We start from the raw sequence: 23,454 nt of genomic DNA on the forward strand, positions 1-23,454 counted from the left end.
AGCTGGTTCAAATCAATGATACAAGCCAAAGCTTGATGAGAGTCAAGGGAGCTTGGGAGTGCTGTACGGAGGTCTCAAAACAAAAATGATTTTGAGGCCAGGCACGGTGGCTCATGCCTGTCATCCCAGCACTTAGGGAGGCTGACGTGGGTGGATCACCTGAGGTCAGGAGTTCAAGACCAGCCTGGCCAACACAGTGAAACTCTGTCTCTACTAAAAATACAAAAATTAGCTGGGGGTGGTCACGGGTCCCTGTAATCTCAGCTACTTCAGAGGCTGAGGCAGGAGAATTGCTTGCACCGGGAAGGTGGAGGTCACAGTGAGCCAAGTTGTGCCATTGCACTCCAGCCTGGGTGACAGAGCGAGACTCCATCTAAAACAGATTTTGAAAAAATTGATTTTCTGTATGATGGTGCTGTGGCAACGATCATGGTTGGTGATCAACACTAACCACTTGAAATAAAATTCCTTTGAAAAACGCAAATGTTTGTAGCAACTTGTGTATATGTGTTGAGTGTGTGGGTGTGTAGAATGAAAACGTTATGGACCTATTTAACAATTCTAGTCACAAAATTAATGGCTTTAAATAAAAAGCTCTGCCCTGATTAACACCATTAGTGTAGCAGCTGAAGTATTAGCTGAACTGGCATCTGCATGGCAAAAACGGAGTCCATTTAAGCATACTTGTGGGAATATAAAGACATTTACTTGGGGTACTAATGACTTCAATTAAGGTAGAACACATTACTTAAACCAAGCAAATGATCAGCCTCTGCATATAGAAGTGTGAAGAGGGCCTTAATTAATTTACTAATTGCACTTTTCATCTTAAGCAGTGCCATTGATTTGGATGTGCTAGTGGTTTAGTTGCTGTTTTCTCTAACCAAGTATGGCATTCCTTATTGGAGATGGGAGGAAAGGGGTGGCTATGGATATGAAACCAGTCCTCAGATGGGCAGATGCTTGTCTACTTTAAGTGATTTTCTGGTCCAAAATGTTGCCCTAACACTTGTTGAGGTACCTAAAATTTCCTAGAGTTACTCCAATAAAGTCCTCTTATAAAATGCAATCGTGTTACTTAAAAGTACTGAAATGGGTAGGTTTTTAGCACCTCGCCCAATCCAATATTTTAACTTCGTGTTTCGGTGATACGCACATGGTCTGAGCAGAAGGTTATCTTTATTCTCTCTCTCTCTTTCTCTCTGATGCAAAGGAGGGCCTGAGGGATGTGGTCTGATGGAGGGTGAGGGTGGAAAGGAAGACTCAGGGCAAAGATGATGCTGCCCAGGGAGGGTGTATCCATCTAGGGAACAGCAGGGCAGACAGGATTTAGTACTAGTTTCATTTCAATGAGTTTCACGGTTTCACTTTCTTTGACAATCTGTTAAGACATGGAGTAGAGTTTTCAACACCATTGTGAATAAGCAATGGAATTTGCTAATGTGAGAAATTGTGAAATTGTCCTTTGTAGAGATTCTGGCAGAATAGATAACGTCTCTCTACTTCTGGGACATTCCTTCTGGAAGAAACCCTGAGGAAAGAGTGTCCAAATTCATGGATTGGCCACCAGGGGTCGCCAGAAGAACCGAAAGGGCTTCTGAGGCAAAGCCATAGTTGCTTCTTGCTCTCCAATGGGAACTGCGGGGCCCACCCTCTATTGTTGCTAGGGAGACTTCTTACTTATTTACGATTCCTTTGTTCTTTCTTTAATATTTAGAAACTTTTTTGTCCCTTCCCTTTTAATCATCCGTTCTTGCTGCAGGACTTTGATGTATAAGTCATTAGTAGAGGTTTTATTTTCTCTTAATTAAATATGTAATATGAGGGGATTACTCATTTTTTTAGATCTCAGCTCAAATGTTAATCCATGACCGGAAGCCTTCTTTAAGTACTTAATCTAGTGTCTCTCCGTTTCTCTTTCATATCACTCAGTTAGTTAGTTACTTGTTTATTGTCTTCCCACACCAGCAGAAAAATCATCGGAGCCAATACTTAAATAGATGTGCCAGGCGCTGTTCTAAGTCTGTGCATAGGTCCACTCTAAAACTGCATGGCAACCTTGGGAGATAGACATGAATAGTATCCGTATTTTCAAGCACAGGACGCTGAAACACAGCGGAGTTAAGTAATTTGCCCAAGGTCACACAGCTATAAAATAGCCTAGCTGGAATGCAAACCTGGGCACGCTGGCTCCAGAATCCATACTAATAACTAAAAAGTGTTCTGCCTGGTCATAGGTAGGAGTTGGTCTGCATCCACAGCCTTAGACAATGCCCCGTGAGGGGTTGGCATTATATGTTAAATAAATTAATACACTGTGGTAAATTCATAGGGTGTCATGCTATTCAGAAAAATGATGGTATGTACTGGTAAGAAGAGATCTTCACATATTAGGTGAATATAGCATATATAGAGTATAGCTTGATTTTTGGACGATATGTGTACGTATATTGCATATGTAATAGCTACGATACGTATATATGTGTGGAGGGGGACCATAGAGAAAAATCTGGAAGAGTAAACATAAGTGTCTCCATGATCATCTCTAGGAAGTAGAATTTGTGGGGTAAGAGGGACTTTTAAAAATACCTTCATTGAAAAAAAATCCTTTAGTTAAGAATAAGTACTATTCTTATAATGGAAAAAGTTTTAAGAAAAAATTTAAAGCTTTTGAAAAACTAAATGCATTAATTATCTTGCTTCATACACTCTTGAATTAAAACTTCAATATGATAAATGTTTTTAACCTCCTGAATTTTGTAACGCTGTAGCTGAATTAGTCATTTCTTCATTCGGTCTTAAGTATTGCAGTGTGGTTTTGTTCAGGAAGTCTTTTATTCTTTCCAAATTTGAGGGTAGGGCAAGGGCTGCATTCTCATAATTGAGAGCTGAATATATCACCCTAAGGATTGTCACACAATAACCTCATGCCATTATTATGGCCACCGTTAATATCGTACCGCATATCATGGCATTTGATGCCATATTATATTACAAAACTCTGCATGCCGTGACACAACTGACTCTTGGGTTTTTGGCATTGAACATGTACGTACACCTTTATTTTCCAGATGCGACTTTTACATTTTATTCCAGATAAGGGTGACATTAGTTCACAGGTTGATTAGCCCATCCAAGTAGAAAAATGTATGCGTGGGCTTTTCTTTAAAAACAGGCTTCTTCAAGGGTTGTTGAACCTCACTCACCTCCTCCAGGAAAGTAAACCCGGAGCAAGGTCAGCTGAGGTTGGAGGTGTGTCCACAGATCTTGTTATTGAAGCATTCCAAGAATGCAGTGTCCTGTGCTTCAAAGTTGCGTAATAAAGATGTTTGACGCTGAGATGTTTGACTTGACTTTGTAGTGTGGCCTCTCAGGGTCAGGCTATTTTTCTGAGAGTCTAGAGGTCTGGTTGACTCTGCCAGGTCACCGGAAGGGACATGGAAGGTCAAGGGAGGATAGGGTGTCCCCCTCTCTCCGATAGGGGAGGACAGGCTGGACACCAGAGGCCTAAGATACTCAGAGGACAAACTCTCCATCCACCTTAAGACCCTCAGTGAGTGAGCACTCAGACCTCACTGAGGCCTTTGCTGATCACCTTCTCCTTTTCAGCCTCCAGGGACTCTTAAATCACCCGTATTTCCCTTTTACACTCTCCATTGTCTTTATCTATTTTATTTATTTCAGACAGAGTTTTGCTCTTGTCGCCCAGGCTGGAGTGCAGTGGTGCAATCTCAGCTCACTGCAACCTCCACCTCCCGGGTTCAAATGATTCTCCTGCCTCAGCCTCCCATGTAGCTGGGATTACAGGCACCCACCACCACACACAGCTTTTTTTTTTGTATTTTCCATAGAGATGGGGTTTCGCCATGTTTGCCAGGCTGGTCTTGAGCTCCTGACCTCAGGTTATTTGCCCGCCTCGGCCTCCCAAAGTGCTGGCCTTGTCTTTATTTCTTTACATATTTATTGCCTATTTTGTCCATGCAATTCTAAGTTCCAAGAGGACATGAGTTTTCTTCTTCACTCGCTGTTCTGTGTACCCAGCTCCCGGCACTGCACCTGGCCCATAATGGGTGCTCCATAAATACACAGTGAATGAAATAGTTGAAAAAGTCTCTGTCATTGAAGGTGATGGTATTGACACTACTGCCAGTAGCTCATTTTTAATATCACAGCCCTGCCAATAACCCTTTCTAGTGTATGTCTCCCACATCTCCTAAATAAATCTGTACCTCGTTCAGGGTTTTATCACTGTTACACGCATTGGCTAGAGGCCCCTGGGGCCTGTCTGCTCTTCTTCATTTTCCACCATGTTGAATGAAGTTGTTGTAGTCCCTGTGAACATGTTCTTAGTGAATAAAATCAGAAAGGCATTTGGGCTCTCGGTGCAGAAGGGAAAGTGTCAGTGAGAATGGATTCTTTGTTGTGCCTCTGTTGGGAATATGCATGTTAAATGGAAGAGTCCCAAAGAATCCCCTTTTGCATTTAAACAGCTAAAATAATATAACCGTGCCCTAGGCAATGTGCTAGGTGTCTGGCAGCATGCACAAGGCAAGCGTCTACATTGAGGGGGCTTTCTGTCTCTTGGTGGAAAAAGACTACATGACAAGAAGACACCAGCATACGAGGCACAGCCTCATTCAAACAACCAAAGATGCTCAGTACTTTGCCTAGAGTAGAGAGTGGTCACTGAGGTCTGGGAGGTTTTGTGGGATTTAGTCACAGCCCTGTAACACAGAGAGGATTTGGGTAAGCTTACTTGTGTGTGCTCTGTAGCCTTAGTGTTCTGTGTGGTCACTGGCTTTGCTGTTTCCTCTAGATACAGCCGGAAGATGCCCCAGTAGTTCTCTGGCTACAGGGTGGGCCGGGAAGTTCATCCCTGTTTGGACTCTTTGTGGAACATGGGCCTTACGTTGTCACAAGTAACATGACCAGTAAGTATCCCTTGCACAATATTTCCTATAGAATCCTCTATCTGAGCCTTACATCTGCTCCAAAAATGATTTAGAGTAAACACTGCACCGCTAGGAATAGCTTCACCAGTCCAGATGATCAAAACACAACTTTCTGGCAATGCCCATCCGAGAAGGAGGAGCCATGGGGTGAGTGTCCTGACTGGTCTGCTTTCTCCCTTGAAATTTGGGTGAAAAGTTCTAATCTGTTTTCTTGCAGTCTGCTGCTGACTCAAGCATTCTGAGTTTGCTGAAACAGTTGGTATTTATTACTATTTGGGACAGCTCTTCGCATGGGACTCCTGGGTGGAGTTATATTCCTAATTACTCACATGAACTAAACACTTTATGGTTGAGTCGCACACATGATCTGATAACTTGAAGGCAGGAGACTATTACAGGTGGGGGCTGAGCTGGAGGAAAGATAAAGAGCAACATCTGGCTTTCACTAAGTTTGCCTTCATCTCTCTTTTTTTTAATTTTGGGAAGATTGTTTACTTCCCCTGGGTCAGAATTTGGAGTGTGAGCCAGTCTGTGACTCAGTATAAAGGCTTATGTGCCAGTTTTGTTGAAGTAGTTCTCTTCAAGAGATCCAGCATTAAGGATGATTGATTTAGTTGGACAGATGGATGTTATTGCAGAGGTGGTTGGTGGGTGTTTGTTCATGAACCAGCTTCCTGGGGTTTTGTTTCCAAGCTTTATCTCAGGAGTAGAAACGCTGTGGGCTGGGGGCAAGTGAAGGAGAGGCATGGGGAGGGTAAAGGTGCAGGTGCCTGTTCCCCACCATGAGAGTGTGAAGTGCTGTCAGAGGGGACAGGAACAGTTCAGGACAGTCAGGGGGTGTGTCGGGCTTCTGACCTCCATGAGGCCTCGGTGGAACGCTTGTCCATGACTCTGTCTCATCCCTGTTCTGTTTTCACAGTGCAGTACAGAGACTTCCCCTGGACCACCACGCTCTCCATGCTTTACATTGACAATCCAGTGAGTCTGGGGTGACCCTGTGAGCCGTCAGCGCTGCCTCTCCTATCTTTGCTTTTTTCCTTTTTATATTAAGTACATTCACAGAATAGATTTAGTTTTTGCTTTTCAAAATAGAATATAATCTGCAAACTGAAAGCCATTTTGAGATTTAGTTTTTCCTTTTCAAAGTAGAATTTAATCTGTAAAATTAAAACCATTTTGAGATTTAGCTTTTCTGTTAACATGTATAATTGTATCTGAGTTTGGGAATTTTCCTTGCTGCCTCTCTCATTTCTTCATTTGTTTTTTGGAGTCTCGCTCTGTCGCCCAGGCTGGAGTGTAGTGGTGCAATCTTCGCGCACTGCAACCTCGGCCTCCTGGGTTCAAGCCAATTTTCCTGCCAAATAGCTGGGATTACAGGCGTGTGCCACCACACCCGGCTGATTTTTGTATTTTTAGTCGAGACAGGGTTTCACCATATTGGCCAGGCTGGTCTCAAACTCCTGACCTCACGTGATCCACCAGGCTTGGCCACCCAAAGTGCTGGGATTACAGGTGTAAGCCACTGTGCCCAGCCCATTTCCTCATTTTTAATCCTATGAGATGTCCTGTTGACTGAATTAGATAACCCAGAAGGAGGGATTTGTTTCTTTTCACTAACAATATGGGTTCCCTGTATCAGGGATTATTATATAGTGTCAGAACTTCTAATCTTTCACATAGAGTTCTAGATCCAAAAAGTCAAAACTGGTCTCCTTCACTTACTTTTTTTATTTTTTATTTTTTTTGAAATGGAATCTTGCTCTGTCACCCAGACTGGAGTGCAGTGGCACCATCTCGGCTCATTGCATCCTCCACCTCCTGGGTTCAAGCGATTCTCCTGCCTCAGCCTCCTGAGTAGCTGGGATTACAGGCTTGTACCACCATGCCTGGCTAATTTTTGTATTTTTAGTAGAGACAGGGTTTCACCATGTCGGCCAGGCTTGTCTTGAACTCCTGACCTCGTGGTCTGCCTGCCTCAGCCTCCCAAAGTGCTGGAATTACAGGCGTGAGCCACTGCACCCGGCCTCCTTCACTTACTAAAACTCATCTCTGGACAAAAAGTGATACTCTTCTTGGAGAGGTCTTCTGATACTGGTTCTATTAAGGTAAAAAATAGGAGAGAAACTTAGGGTCAGCTTCTACAGAGCTGGAGTATCTTTGCCCCCTTAACTAAAATCTTTAACTTCTCTCACTATTCAGATGGTCCAAAGAGAACACAAATAAATAAAAGGGAAAAAAATGTCAACATGCTCCTTCCCTGACCTTGTTTTGGCAAGCTTCCATATTCCTAGTCTATATCTGTGTATTTAAAGAGAAGATGAATTAAACATCCTTGGATGTGTGGAAAACAAAAACACAAAAATCTTCATACCAGATGGGGAGTCCATTCCTTATGCAAATTGTTAACATAAAAATAGTAGCTGCTGCTTTTGATTTACAGTTCAGTTGTCTATGAACTTCTGGGTATAATAAAGTATTAGTTTAAAGTTAGTCTTAATTACTCTAAACTCCTTATCTACTGAAAAGGAAATGACTTAATGGCCCTATTTCTCGCAAATAAAAGAAGTAGGAGGAGAAAGACAGCGTACAACTACCCTTTATCTCCAGCCTAGTGAGTGTCTTTTTTTTTTTTTTTTTTTAGAGAGGGAGTCTCACTCAGTCACCCAGTCTGGACTGCAGTGGCATAATCTCGGCTCACTGCAACCTCTGCCTCAGGTTCAAGTGATACTTATGTCTCAGCTTCTGAATAGCTGGGATTACAGGGCTCACCATCATGCCCGGCTAATTTTCGCATTTTTAGTAAAGACAGGGTTTCACATGTTGGCCAGGCTGGTCTCAAACTCCTGACCTCAAGTGAATCCACCTGCCTCGGCCTCCCAAAGTGCTGGGATTCCAGATGTGAGCCACCATGCCCAACGGAGAGTTTCTTCTTGGCAGGACAGAGCAATGCACTCTCCAGGTCTCAGAGAGGAGACAACTTTCGATCTTTTGATGCCGTAGCAGGGGACGGGCAGGATCTCCACTGAGGACCAGGACAGCTCTGCCACTGACTCCAGGGCAAAGTTCTGTGTTGATGATTTTTTGGGCTTTGGGGAATGGAGAGAAAAGGTGGAACTCAGGATCCTTCTGGGAGGAGGGCTAAAGGCATGGGGGCAATGGCAAAAAAAAAAAAAAAAAAATCAGAGCTTGTCCTTTGGAACAAGGTCACCTTCCAGTGTGGGACCTCTCTGCGGGTCCCTAATGTGTGTGTTTCTCTTCATTTATACCTGCTTGTTTATTTCTCCTGCAGGTGGGCTCAGGCTTCAGTTTTACTGATGATACCCACGGATATGCAGTCAATGAGGATGATGTAGCACGGGATTTATACAGGTGAAATGCTCTACCTTTATCTTGGTCTTCTTCAGACCAAACGTTTTTCTATCTCAATAGGAAAATTCTTCTAGTGTTTTAATTATTATTGACTGAGACTTACAGTCCACTTCCTGAAGATAATTTCAGGATACTTTCACATCTACACACACAGAGCAGAATTTTTCAATTAAAGATTATTTTTTAAACCTTTCAACCAGACATCTGAAAGGTTTCTGCTTGTTTTTCAAAATTGTATTTAACTTTCCATTTGTAGGGGACAACATCTTTTCAGATATTTGTTTGTTTCCCAGGATTCCTCTTTTTTTGGCTTTTGGATGCAATTTTTTACTTTCTGCTTCTAGTTCAAGACATTTCCAGGCTTGAAAATTTAGCTTGTTAGTCTCTAGTCTTCTCCCTTCATCTTATGAAAGTTTCCTTTTGCAAAAAAAAAAAGGAAAAATGTAAAGTTGTAAGTCTGGCCAGTGTCCATATAATTTCTCTCTTTCTTTTTTTATTCATACTAATCTTTGCTATTTTTAGCATTTTTTAAAAAGCAAGTGATCTTTCTTATTTGGTCAGATACTTCCAGTCTACAAATTATTACTAGAGACCGAGTCCTAGATTCTTTCTGGTCACTAGGGCACTCCTTTATGAATCATGATAATTTACTAAAAGAACCCTAGTGGCCAGAAGGAGTTAACTAAGTCCCTACCTCACACCTCCACTGAGCACCCTGTTAATTACCACCAATCCCCAAAGCCGAGAAAGTGCATCTAATAGGAGTCAGAGTTTGCTGATCTCTGACAAAAGCTTTCCATTGTACTTTTCTTTCTCTCTGAGGCAGATGGGGTGGGGAGAAGAAAGTAGAACTCCTAGCCTCTTTCCCAAAGATCCCTCCCTCTGCCCACCCAGAGAAGAATATGGCTGTTGTCTTCTCCACTTCTATTTTCCACATGTTCCATGATTCGATCAGAGGGATGCCCAGGACCCCACACTTCTGCTTCCAGGTACAGTGGGGTCCTAGGGATATATTCACCAAGATCCTCGAGGGGTGTCCTCCCAGCAGCTCCTCCCCCTCCCTCCACAGACTGCAGTCCTCACAGGCTTCCTCAGAGTCAGGGCCAGGGCTCTCTTTGGCACTGTGTGCTCTCTTTCTTCAGATTAGAAACCTCCTCCCCGCCCCCACCTCCCATCCCTCTTTGGTTTAAATCCAATCAATCTCAGTGGATAACTAGCAAACACCCTGAGGGCGGAGGTTCTGTATTGAAGAGAGGCATCGGCCCCCTCCAAGACAGAGCATCCCTGCCAAGCGGTTTCTGTCTCTCCTTCCCCTCCCCCGAAGACCATTACAGCTTCCAGTTGCCCCTCAGTGTGGGGATGTCGACTGCTGACATGTGGTCTGTCTCCTCTTGCCTGACATGTAAAGGGAATCTATTTCAAAGCGTTCGTTGTTTATAGTGTTGTAGTTCTTTTTGCTTTAGGCTCTTAGAACTGGAAAATAGCTAATCAGGGGTAGTGCAGAAAACTGATTTCAGCTGTTTCCTTTATAGTTTACACTGTTCATTTCCCTTTGTGACCACATTCTTCTCTCCAGCTCTCCAGATGGGTGTTTGGAATAAGAAGGTTGCTTTAAACCTGCAAATGGGCTACTACAGGTTTAGAGAGTGGAGCTTTCATTTTCTCCCTTTGAAAACCATCTTTCTTTTTTTTCTGGAAATCCCATTCTTTTTGACTATTAATAGTGCATGGCTATAAGCAGTAGGCCCCTAAAGAGATATTTACCATTCTTATTTATGGTGCTTTTCTTTGTGTTTGGAAATAAAACTTTTTCACTAACGACATTAAAATACTTTCTCTCCCTCTTTTCCTATTTGGAATATGCTAGTCACAATGCCCCTCTGGTTTAAAAAAATGATGAAATTTACTAACTTTGATTTGGAGTATACTAGCTGGTGCGGCTCTCCTGCCGCTGTTTACTAATTGCCTGTTGTGTGCCAGCAGCTGTTCTTGGTGCTGGTGAGACAGAAGTAAGCAGTCTCCAAAGCCCTTGCCCTCCTGGTGCTTAGTCTAGTAGTGGACCTATAGTTAATTTCTTAGCAGCCAAATGGAAGTGCTACTATAGTTTTCTCCTACATGTTGGTTTGCAATGGGAAATTATATGTAGGATTGCTAAACAAAGCTTCATAGCAATGCAGCTAGGAAGCAGGCTTTCTATACGAAATGAGAAGCCTCTGTGTCCTGTGCCAGGTGGAGAGGATCATGGCTCAGCCTCATTCAATGTAGAATAAATGCAGAAGAGGCTCCCCGCACGTGCTCCAATACAGCAGCAGTGCCAGGATTCCTGTTGCTAAGCTTGTGTCAGTCTAGTGCAGGGCAGGTGAGCCCCAAAGTGGGGCTTAGCCTGCGAGGGTTCTTGGCTTTGCCCAGGAAAGAATTCAAGGGTGAGACACAGCTTTATTGAAGGGGCAGTGTTACAGCTCCATGTCTGCTCCTGCAGGGGTACTCTCTAGTCACGGTAGCAGCTCAGGGCAATTTTGCAGTCATATTTAAACCCACTTTTAATTACATGCAGATTAAGTGTTGGTTCATGCAGAAATTTCTAGGGAAGGGATAGTAGCTTTTGGGTCTTTGGGTCATTGTCATGGAAAGGGGTGGTAATGCCTGGGTGTGGCCATCACAATGGCAGACTGATGTGGTCCACTGGTAGGCATGTCTTACGGAAAGCTGCTTCCACTCAGGCTCTGTCTTAGCTAGTCCTCAATTTGATCCAGCATCTAAGCCCCATCTCTGTAGTTGAGTCCCACCTCCTACCTCAGGTCCACTGCCAGTGATGGTAGGTACACTTTGCCTGGCTTTTATTGATATAAAGCTTTTGCTTACATCATCTGAAACTCGATTATCCTGAATGTTGTTTGTGTTTGTGATTATGCTTCTGACTCCATCAGAACCGACCAGATTCCAGTGCTGTTTTTGGGTCTACAGTGCATGATCAAGTCCACTCACCTTTTCTGCCCTGCATCCACCCAATCTCTGTTTGAAAAATTATCTGAGGAATAATTTTCTCCTAGTCATTCTTCCTTGCAATCTCCTTGTGGACTTTTAATGTACCTTTCTGCCAGGGAAGAGCCCTTAACTGAAATTCTGTTTATTAGACAAGTCCTTGACACAATGCCAAGGTGGCCAAATGGAATCACCAGGAAGAGGCATGCTTCTTGTGCCACGCAGCTCTTGTACCTGAATAAATGCATGGAGTGTGCACATGTGCACACACACACTTATGTATTAGATATATGTTTAGCAGTTCTGCTTCTGAAATTCGAAATTTCATGTGGGCATGATTCTAGATTCTACTTTCTAGAAGATGCTTACCATGTAATAAGAGTTCTTGACTAAAATACTGTTAAATGAGCAAATGACATATGTAAATCTAATTTACTAAATTGACTTTTTTCTTTCTTCACTCTCTTTTAAGAAATGGGAGTGCTACCAAGCTACCAAATGCTTGCTTAAAAAAAAAAAAAAGCCAATTTTTTGGCTGTGAAATCAAAACTGTGAAATTAAAACTCCGTGCTGGCCGGGTGCAGTGCGTCACACCTGTAATTCCAGCACTTTGGGAGGCCAAGGCGGGCGGGTCATGAGGTCAGGAGATTGAGACCATCAAGGCCAACATAGTGAAACCCCATCTCTACTAAAAAACAAAAAAATTAGCTGAGTGTGGTGGTGCATGCCTGTAGTCCCAGTTACTCAGGAGGCTGAGGCAGGAAAATTGCTTGAACCCAGGAGGCGGAGATTGCAGTGAACCGAGATGGCGCCACTGCACTACTGCCTGGGCGACTCCGTCTCAAAAAACAAACAAACAAACAAACTTGATGATAACTTCTTGAAGTGGAGCCTTGCCTTAGAAACTTGAGCTAGAGAATCCTGCCATTTTCAAGATAGAAGTAACCTGAGGGATTATCTCCACCTAAGTTGGTCAGATAAAACACAAAATACCTAAATTTGAATTTCAGATAAACAACAAATAAAATTTTAATGTAAGTATGTTCCATGCAGTATTTGGGACATACTGAAACTAAACCATTATTTGTTATGTATCTGAAATTCAAGTTAAAGGCATGTCTTATGTTTTCATTTGCTAAATCCAGCAACCCTAATGAATCTCCAGCAAATACTACAAGGAAGTAAGCTTTAAGCTAAAGCCAAAGGCTTAACTGAGATTTACTATACTAAATTATCTATTAGCCATTCCAACAAGCAGGAAGAAAGAAAAGGAAGTAGTTTTTAGTCTGAAGGTTGGAGAGGGAAGGGTGGAGAATGAGTATCTATTTTTATCTGCATTCTAAAGCCAGTTTATTGCCAGCACAAACATGGAAGCTATAAAATGCAGCGTCTCAGATTTAGTTGCTACAAAGGCCACTATAAATAATGAATACAGAAATAAACCGAAACTCTGCATTAGTGTTTCATGGTGAATTTTTATGCAGCCTTTGAAAATTAAATATAGCTAGGATCATGGTGATTGCAATGACCCAATTTTGCCTCTTTGTAACCCTTGAACTTTTCCTTCCTACTGGGTTTCCAAAGCCTCCTTGCCTTTCATCTTCCCTGGATGGTTCATGGCTTTTAGTCTCTCAGCAGGAAGCTGGGCCAAAAACCTCCCCTAGCCTCGCAGGCACTGCAGTCTGGGTCAAAACACTCAGAGCTTCCGAGTTTCACAAGTTTTTGTTTTCTTTTTTTGAAACATTTTATTCAAGCAGAGAATCATTTAAAAATCCACTGTTTTCTTATTATGAAATCATTCCTGGAGTCTGTTAAAGTCTATTTCATCACTGAAGTGGCTATTGGCATTCTTTTTTTTTTTTTTTTTTTATTTAAGTAGGAGTCTCGCTCAGTTGGCCAGGCTGAAGTACTCAGTGGTTCGATCTCGGCTCACTGCAACCTCCGCCTCCCGGGTTCAAGGTATGCTCCTGCCTCAGCCTCCTGAGTAGCTGGGACTACAGGCATGTGCCACCAGGCCCAGCTAATTTTTGTATTTTTAGTAGAGATGGAGTTTCACTGTGTTGGCCAGGCTGGTCTCTAACTCCTGACCTCAGGTGATCCACCCCACTTGGCCTCCCAAAGTGCTGGGATTACTGACTTGAACCACCATGCGCAGCTGGCTATTGGCATTCTTTAGTAAATGTATTTTTCTTTTTTTAGCCCAGAGGCCACTGTACATTTATTTCAATATCTGTGGCTGTTTGCTGTTTTTCTTTTAAATTATAGTCATCTTACAGTTTCTCTGTTCTTTGGTTATTAAAATGCTGACATTCTGGGAGCTCCATCAGAAATGTTTAGAGTCCCCCACAGTGGGGGTTGGTAAGAAACAAAGATCCCCCTTACTTCACAAACCTGGGCTAATGGGATTATAAAGTTTGCAGAACTACCTCCAACAATTGCTGCGTAACATGTGAAACCTGTGTTATTTGCCCAGGGTGCCCTCAACAGTTACATGATCCAAACTGGTAACTCAGTGATTTGGAAACATGCCCAGAGTAGTGATGTCCACTTATCCAAACTTCTTATCACAAAGTAAGCCCACACGTATTGTGTAAATAAAATGTCCTACAGGAGCTCATAGCGGAGTGGTATCTTATTTCAAATATGAAACCTATTGCCAAAGGCTTAGATTTGATATCCTAGCATGAAGAGATCCTGAATCATTTTTCTGATTAATTCGTATTGTTGTTGTTCTTTTTGCAGTGCACTGATTCAGTTTTTCCAGATATTTCCTGAATTTCAAAATAATGACTTTTATGTCGCTGGAGAGGTAAGTAGAAGTCATGTTTCCTTGTGTGCTTCAAACATCATCAGAACTGAGATATATTATGAGTGTAGTTTGCATATTTAAAATCTATATACGTATATACATGTACACATATGTATCAATATTGATTCAGCCTATATTCAAAATTCTCCCAATTATGAAAATACCCTTCATAACATTTTTTAAATCCCAGGGCTCACTGCATGCTCACATGTTACCATGGGCGCACTAGGTGGTCTCAGTCACCTGCCTTGTTTATTGTCCTCGTCATGCATGATGATGATTTGAAGAGTCCAGGCCAGGTGCCTTGTAGAATGTCCCGTATTTGAATTTGTCTGATTTTCTCCTCGGTGCTTAGGTTACGTGAGAACATGTGATCGAGAGCATCACACAGATGGTGTATACTTTGTTGCCTCTCATCGGGAGGCACATGATGTCAGTTTGTCCCGCTGTTGGTGATGCTAAACTGGATCACTCTGTCAAGGTGGTGTCTGCCAGATCTTGCCATTGTAAAGGCACCTGATTCTGTTAATAATTAATAATTCAAAACCGTTTGAACACTGTTTCCTCCTAAAAATGCCACCCAGTAGTTTTCGCATCCATTGATAATCTCTGTCTGAATCAGTTATTACACTGTGGGGGGAGGGGGTAAAATGGTGATTTTTCTTTTTGTTTTTTTCTTTTTCTTGAGATGGAGTTTTGCTCTGGTTGTCCAGGCTCGAGTGCAATGGTGCCATCTGGGCTCACTGCAACCTCCGCGTCCTGGGTTCAAACGATTCTCCTGCATCAGCCTCCCGAGTAGCTGAGATTACAGGCATGCACCACCATGCCTGGCTAATTTTGTATTTATAGTAGAGAAGGGGTTTCTCCATGTTGGTCAGGCCGATTTCAAACTCCCGACCTAAGGTGATCTGCCTGCCTTAGGCTCCCAAAGTGCTGGGATTACAGCTGGGAGCCACCGCGCCCAGCCAAAATGATTTTCTAATGTATCTTTATGTGAATATCTTTCTGGCATTCTTCCTTAGAGAAGACTTTTCCCTTTTCCTCCTATTACTTACTTTTAAAAATAGTACTCTGGACTCACAGATTGTTATTTCTATTTGATCTGTTAAAATTTGTTATCATTATTGTTTTTGATGCTTATAGTGTTTTAAATTTGGTCACGGGGAACCCCTTCAACTGGCTCCTGTGCCCTTTTGACAGGTCTCCATTAGCCTCCAAGTGTGTCCCTGCTTCTTGACACAAATGTATGTTCCAGGAGCATCCTGTACTTCTTGTACTTGCCCTGCCCTAGCCTTGGAATCAGTCAGTTCTTCACGGAATGCTACTACTTTTTCATGGGGAATGGTATTTAAAAAGCAAGTCCTCAGCACTAAGTGGGCTCCTTGCTGCTGGGATGTCATTGCTTTTAGACCTTGTGCATGGGCAGAGCTAGGAAACAAAATGACTTCACACTGATACCCATAATTCTAATTCCACACCACAAGGTCGTCTTCTCTTTTCCCTGTTTCGTGTTTGTTTAACCCTTCTCCCACGTCGAGGGCTGTGGTACCTAATAGCATCAGCGTGTTTGCTTACTCCTACAATATGCCCAAAATGCTTCAGAATTACTACCTGAGTACTGTTACCAACAAGAAACAGCAAGATTACTTTCAATATTTTTTGCTGCAATTATTTTTATCCTTAAATTGTATCTCACTACACACTTATAATCAAACTACTGTATTTAAAAGTTATAAGAATTCAATTTTTTAAGCGCGATGATGTTAAAATTTAACACACAGTTACATTCATTTGTCTATGTTGGTTTCAATTTTAGGACTTGCTTTTTGCATCCTTTTTAAGATCATTTAAAATATGTGTACCAGCCAATCATTTGAGAACACAGGTGCAGTTCTAGGTGCCAGGAATATAATGGTGAATAACACCGAATAACAACAAAAAAATCCCTGCCCTCACACATTCTAGAGAGGTAGACGGTGATAACTAAAATACATGCTAGGTACTGTAATATCGGGCAGTGACGAGTGTCATGAAAGAGATGCAGTAGGGCAAGGGCTGGAGAGTGAATGAGGTGCGGTTTCAGATAAGATCGTCTGAGCAAGACTCTCTGACTTGGAGATAATGAACAGAACCCTGAATGATGTGGAGTAATTTCTGCAGTATTTGTAAGAAGGGCTTTCCTGGCAGAAGGAACAATAAATGCAAGAATCTCCAGGGGGGACAGGCTTGGCGGGTTCAAAGAAAAGCACACAGCTGCCATGGTAGGAGCTGAGCAGAGAGAGGCCAGTGGATCCATCCTGTAGGGTCCGGCTGCCTGTGGCAAAGAGTTTGGATTTTGTTCTGAGGGTAATGGGAGACCATAAAGCATCCAGTGTTCACTGACAGAACATCTAGAATCCAATTCAACTGAGCACAGATATATTGAGTATCTACTATGTTTGAGGTACTGGACAAAGATTAGGAATTCGGTGATTTGTAAGATGTTGACCCTGTCCTAAATCTGAAGGTCTAATAATTAAAATACTGATGAAAGTTACAATTAGAGAAGTATTATCTCTGATCCAGGAGTCTTGATAAAAGAAAAAAATCGTTAAGGAAAAAATTAGAGAAGTAACGTAAAGACTAGTAGCCACAGGAAAGGTACAAATAGCTACCTCTCAATATGGGATCCTCAGGAAAGGCCAAGCAGAGGAGGTGACAACTAAACTGGGATTTGAAGGATACACGGGGGTGTGTTAGGCAAGGCTCTTTTGGTTGCAAGTTTCACAGAAACCCTATTTAAAGCAGCTTCAGTGAAACAGGGCATTGATTGATTTAACATCAGGTGTGGCTGGATCTGGGTGCTCATACTTTGTTATCAGGATTCTGCCCGTCATTCCCTCCTGAGCTATGTACTTGGCTTTGTACTTCTCTGGTTTCATTCTCAGGCAAGTTCTTTTCATGTGGCTCCCCTGCTTCTCCATCCATCCCAGGGCAGGTATAGTCTATCAGTTCAACTTCTCTTTCCCAGTAATTCCATCCCCCCAGATTCCTGAATCTCAGATGTTCCACTTGGATCCCATGCCTATCCTAGAAGCACCAACTGGAGCCAGGTGGTTGGAATATACAGATTGGCCATAATGGTGCCTGAGGCCCACCCCAATACCCTGGGAAGGTAGGGACCAGGATGGGGGCGCTTATACTCTGAACCACAAGAGTGGGAGATGAGTGGTCTCCAGAGGAAGATCCAAGTGATGACACCAGAGGTAGGGCTGTAAGGATGCTGGCAAGCACGTCTGCGGTGTCCACTTTCAGGGTGAGAAAGAAAAATGGTCCGAGTTTTTCTATGGGAATAGCAAGTCACTGGAACTAGCAACTTCTTTCTTCTCTTTCTAAGGTATTTGGAAGGGATATTCTGACTGTTTAGCATCCTACACTTTAGGTTTTTTAAGCCAGTTATCCAGCAAGGATGGTTTAGGACCTCTCCTGGTAATTTCTGGCTGTTCGTTGTCTTTTAACCAATTTCAGAGCCGGGTTAGGGAAACGAATAGGAAGTGACACTCCCATTACTTGGCAGCAACCCTGGAAAATGCCCATTTCACATCCTGCAGAAGAGTGATCTACTTTGTGTGTAATGTCTGTCTTGCAAATAATCTGGTGATATTGTTAACCATGATGTTGATGCAAACCATGATGTTTGGCAAAGTTGCCAAATCCCAGATGAAAAATTGACTTCGTTATTTCACATCTGCCTTGTGGTTTTATGCATATCGTTTCCTAATGTGTATAGAAAAGGACAGTTTTCTTTTTAGCTTCCTTGCTGCCAGGATGAATAGTTTTAACGAAACCTGTGCGACCTGAGTGATGAAGGTGGATGTGAGGTAGGGATTGTCAGGAGGTATCATCTTCACAGAACTACATGGGATTCATTCAGTCTGGGGGCAGTGCTCTGTCTAGAAGAAAAATCACTTTATAATTATGCCTTGATGGTTTATTATGAATATTAGATTGCTATGTTTCTCCAGTATAGTTTGTCCCATCTGGGTTGTCTTCTGTTTTAAGGCTTTGCGGCAAAAAAGAGAAGTGGAAGGCTTTCTGGATTAATAATTAGGAGACCTGGGATTCAGGGCTGGCTTTGCTCCTCCCTGGATGATTTGAGTAAAGTCTTTCAACCTCCCTGGGCCTCTGCTTTTCATCTAACAATCAGAGGAGTTGTTAAATTAGATCACTTCCAGGGGTATTTTGCTTTACTAGAAGTTCAAATGAAGTTATCTAGACTCACTGTTAAAGCATCTGTATGTAATTGCAGTTTTAACATAATAACCACCCATTTTCCCTCTTGCCGCTGCTACCACCAAAAAACAAAACAAATTGTTCTAGATTTTTCAAGGAAAAAAAGTCCTTTCTCTTCTAAACTCTTGATTTTCTCACACCCTTAGGAAAGCTGAATCATGCTGCTCGGTTTGTAGCGCCATCTTCAAAAAATCAATGCACAGATTCAGAAATGGTTTTCTGCTTTTCAATGTAAATGCACCAGACCTAAATATCTTCACATTTGTGTGCGATGAATGAGAGGCGCCTGATGCTCAAGGGGTCTGGAGCAGCTGTTCGGAACCCTGATATGGTATGAAGGAGTCTGGAAATAATAATAGTACCTACTGCATAGGGTTGTTTTGAGCATTTAGCTAGATAATCCTCCTCAGTTATTAGCATAGTGACTGGCTGTGGTGAGTACCCAACATGTGATGACTGTTATTCCCATTCATGTTGAAAAGCTGGGTTAATACATTATGACTACCAGCCATTCAGCCTCATGCGTGTAGACAAGAGCTGAAGTGTTAAAACAGGCTCCGCTAACTCGTTGCTGGGATAGGCATTGTCCCCTCTACTGTGTGTATTATTCCGAAATCATTTTTAAAAGCAATAGTTACCTTCTAAAAAGAAAACGGAGCTTAGCAGTTGACATTAGAAGTTGTGCTTGTTCGTTTTTTACATGGACAGCAGCAGAATGTGTCAGGGCCCACCCCAGACTCTGCCTTGCCCTGTGGACGATGGTGTGGCCACACCAGAGAAAGTGGAGTGGGCCTGCCCTCAGTGCAAAGGAAATGGGAGAAGCTGCTCTGTCTTCTTCCTCCTTCTCTTCCTTTCTGCCCAGAACACCAACTGGAATTAATTTTCTCTAAAAAGAGACAAATGTGTCTGTAAATCACCCTCCTCAAGGCATAAAAAAAATATACTTCAAAAAGAGAAGCTGTGTTTAATTCCCATAATTAACTTTCTTTATAAGTGTTATCCTTTCTGAGCCAGTAACTATTAGTGAGATCGCTCTTGTTCTTGAGGCACAGACACGTGTAGCATCCTCTCAATTGTACGTGAGCCCAGCTAGAAGTTAAAGCAAAACAGCCCTCACTGGAAGGCAGGCAGGTGACAGAATCAGGGGGACTGCCCCTCGTGCTCTGAGCCTGTGACTTTATGTGCCGCTCAGGGGAACGATTCAGTGCATGTGGAAGGTTATGGCAATGCATGAAAACACTTCCAAACTAGCAGGGCCTGTGGTTAAAACTGGGCATCTCTTCTCCATCAGCAAAAAAGGGCAGACTCTTTATAAACAGTTTTGCAACCTTAATTTATTTGAGGATCGAATAGAGAGAAAACTTCGAAGTTGTTTAAAAATGAATTAGGGAGCTTAATGGGATACTTGATCTTCATCTGCACAGGTGAAGTCCCTGTTGGAAGCACAGTGTCTGACAACCTTTATTGAAATCATCATGGCCCATTGGGTTAGGGGGTAAGCTCCCGGTGTGTGAGAGCTGTGTGTGTGTGTTTTATTCAGTACTAAACAAAGTGCTTAATGAATATTGTAGAATGGTGCTCATGCAAGGCTGCCTTTAGATAAAATAAAAATATCAATAATTCTTTCCTGCATCTTTTTGCCTCCCTTTTAAAAAAATTTGTATTTTAGGTTTGGGGGTACATGTGAAGGTTGGTTACATAGACAAACACTTGTCATGGGGGTTTGTTGTACATATTATTACATCACCCAGGTATTAAGTTCAGTACCCAATAGTGATCTTTCCTGCTTCTCTCACCTCCTTTTAATTGCCCTTCTCTCCCCACACTAGGCCCTGGGCCCTGGGGACTCTCCTTTGGCCTCCATCATTTTTCAGCGCCATCCTCCCACCTCAGCCTTTCTCTCCTCAGTCTATTGTGCTCAGCTCCTATTTCTCCACGCTTCCTCCATCCCCATCGTGATTGTTCTGTTTCTCTCCCCCATCTGTCTTCTTGTCAGCTCATTGTTCCATAGAAAGGATCTGATAATTAAAACCGATACAGTGGACTCTCAACATGTTTGCATTTGAGTAGAGAGTAGAGCCTACCTGATGGATAGATATTTATAATAGGATAATTTCAAATAATGGCATGCAAACAGAGGGGTGGCAACCAAGGTGGGGTGGGAGAGCGATTCTAGAAGGAGGCCTATAATTATTAGCATTCTATGTAAGTCTGTGCCATCATCCTGTTAGCCCAGGCTTGGGATCATTAAATGTGATGGCTAGAAGGGATGCTTTGAGAACACATAGTTCACATATTTTATCTGTACATTTTACTAGAGAATATTTATTGAGAATGGACTGTATGGTAGGCATCATGCTGAGCACTGGCTTATGCATTACCTTGTTTAATCCTAACAGCTGCCTTGTGAAATAGGTGCTATGATTATTCTTCCCATTTTACAGGTGAGGTGACCGAGGCTTAGTGAGGTTAGGTATGCCTTACCAAGGCCACCCAGCCGGAAAGTTGAGGAGCCAGCATTGGAACCTGAATAGTCAGACTCTGGAGCCTGAAGATGGTAGTGAAGGAATGAGCTACTGGTGCAGCCTTGTTCACCAACATGCTTGTTCACCAAGCTGGGTGCTCTTACCTTGTATTTGCACTGTCTGCAGGACCTGCTTCAGATTCACTTTGTATAGAAGGGAGGCAGACATCCCCTTCCATATTTTATGCTGAATCTCTAGGGTTATCAACCTCACACAAACAGAAAAGAAGTTCCCTAGCTTCTTGAATGTCTCTGTCTTTCTGGCCAAGACTTAGTTTTAATCATAAAGACGTGGCTTTGATCATTAAGTTTTATAGAGTAAGTGGAAGTTTCAAGTGATATAAAGACTTGAAGTCTTCGGAATGCAATTATTTCTGAAGGCTTGGAACTTGCTGAATTTTATTAGATAACATTCAAGCTGTTTTAACTCTTGAACCCATGACAAACGTCTATTTTCAGTTATGCTCATCTGTACTTGCCAATATTTTCTTTGAGAATTGAAAACGGATTTGTGACTGTTTAATGAGTTTAATATTACAAAAATCAAGGTTTAAGCTGAAACCGGAGAACTGAACAAGGGCATATGGAAATGTTTGCAAGTTGGGTCTCTGGCTTTTGGACAGTATATCCAAGTCAAATCAATATATATATGCTGAGGTTGCATGGATAAGAATATGGGTAAATCAGAAGTCATTATAAGCTCTGTCAGAAATGAACTACCATGCTGGAGCAGGCAGCATAGAGACATAAATAGTACCTGAATAGATGAGAAGTTTAGGTCGGGTATGAGAAATGCTAACTTATATCTATCATGCAGCTTCATCCTTAGGACTTGTATCTATAGTGAGCAAACAAAGACTCAGTTTTTTGACTGTGGCCCAGTGTGTTCAGGCTTTTAAATAAAGAGTAACTGCAGTCTCCATTGGAAACAAAAGGGTTTATTCATCTCATTTTGAGGCACCTGGCTTCAAGCTGAGTTTCTCCAAACTGGCCCTCAACTCAGAGTAGGTGGGAAAAGGATGCATCTTGTTCACCTATGCCTGTCAATGATGGCTTTTTAAAATTATCTAAGGAGCAGCTTCTCAATACAAAAGGAGAATATATCATTTGGGAGGCAGCATGTATTTTTGCATAAGTTTTTGTGACTAAAAATTGGCTGTAGATTGAAATGTTTTTGCTATATGCCTATGCCTGTAGATTTTGCAGGTCTCTTTTTAAGCCCATATTCAAAAGAAATAGATGCTTTGATAAAGCCATATTCTTGTTAGAAGGCTTTTTTTTTTTTTTAATTGCAGCAATGTGGTCTTGAAATGAGATGACGCATGGTCTAGAAATGTCTAGGAGGTTATAGAGATTACCACAACACTGAAATTCCAGCTTTCCTCATTCATTAATTTTCCAAACTGGCCATTTTAAGGCCATACTGCTCTCTTCAGAGAAAATAATGGTACTGAGGGAAGTAAGATTCTACCCTAGACTAGATGAAGTCAAGGTAGGCCGCCCTAGCCTAATCCTGTCCTCTTGGCTGCTAAATGGTCCCCATTACACGGAGCTTTTCACCAGGTTTTGTGGCTTTCCTGGGCTGTTCAGTGTGTGCATAAAGTTCTCTTTGAGGCAATGAAGGTCTCTTGTTCCCTCTGGTCTTCTCCCACAAATGGGCGGCAGCTCTATTTTAGTCTGTGCCTGGGATGAGCTGGAGAACAAGGCAATGATATTACTGTTTCCAGAAGGGCAGTGTGCCTTGATTCCTTCTGGGGATACAAAGGAGCTCTCACCAGCCCAGTAGTGAATTATTCAAAGAAGGATTTTTTTCTCCTGTGCAGCTGGGGAGAGTGGGGTTCAAGCAGGGCAAGGAGCTTAGAATGCCCCTCAGGGTCCTCAGTGTTCCACTGCTGAAGTTGACAACTCCCTCTTTCCACCTGCCAGGCAGGAGATAGAAAGCAAGACCTGTGGACGGTGAAACTTTGTGTCCAGGTTTAGCTGTGTCTCATTTCAAAAGCCATTGCTCATTATTGACGACAGAGTTCTGAATGTTTTTACCATGAAATGTGTACCTAGAAGCAAGGCAGAAAGTGAGTATAACTGTATCTGTTTTTTTTTTTTTCTACTAAACTTCAGAGTAATGTAGTCAACTGAGTAGCTTAAACAATAGTAACTGCTACCATATGTGAAATTTCTATAAGAGGATGTTGTTTCCATTTTAATATTATTCTCTGACACTATTTGTTTTCCTCTGGAGGAGCTGCTTGAAGCTGGACTTTAGCTATGAAATCTTTTTCCCTTCCTTGAAAATAACCAAATGGCAGGTTACAGTGAGTAGGCTATGAATGTTGTTGAAGCATATAAGCAAAGAGAGATTCAGGCAAAAAACTATTAAAAGTTTTCTCTACGTCCAATTTCATTGTGTTTTTACACATCTGGGTAATTAACGAAACATTACATTCTCTCTAACTGTTTTTACGAGTACAATTTGCTCCTCACGGGATTTCCATTAGGCTGGAAAAAAAATAAAGATTGCAGACCAAGATTCAAAACTACTATTCAAC

General features: G+C 42.2%; 1 protein-coding gene across 3 annotated transcripts in view; it reads left to right on the forward strand.

Moving 5' to 3' along the window:
• The window catches only part of CPVL (carboxypeptidase vitellogenic like), a 196,547-nt gene that overhangs the window by 85,466 nt on the left and 87,627 nt on the right, over nt 1-23,454 (forward strand). For all 3 annotated transcript variants that reach the window (XM_021670137.2, XM_064380524.1, XM_021670140.2), the window contains 4 exons: nt 4,817-4,931; nt 5,872-5,930; nt 8,242-8,321; nt 14,046-14,112. In XM_021670137.2, coding sequence (XP_021525812.2) covers nt 4,817-4,931; nt 5,872-5,930; nt 8,242-8,321; nt 14,046-14,112 — 321 coding nt within the window. The remainder of the gene's footprint in view (nt 1-4,816; nt 4,932-5,871; nt 5,931-8,241; nt 8,322-14,045; nt 14,113-23,454) is intronic.

This window comes from Aotus nancymaae, unplaced genomic scaffold, assembly GCF_030222135.1.
Source record: "Aotus nancymaae isolate 86718 unplaced genomic scaffold, 86718_ANA_hifiasm-v0.15.2.pri h1tg000025l, whole genome shotgun sequence".
Lineage (NCBI taxonomy): Eukaryota > Metazoa > Chordata > Mammalia > Primates > Aotidae > Aotus > Aotus nancymaae.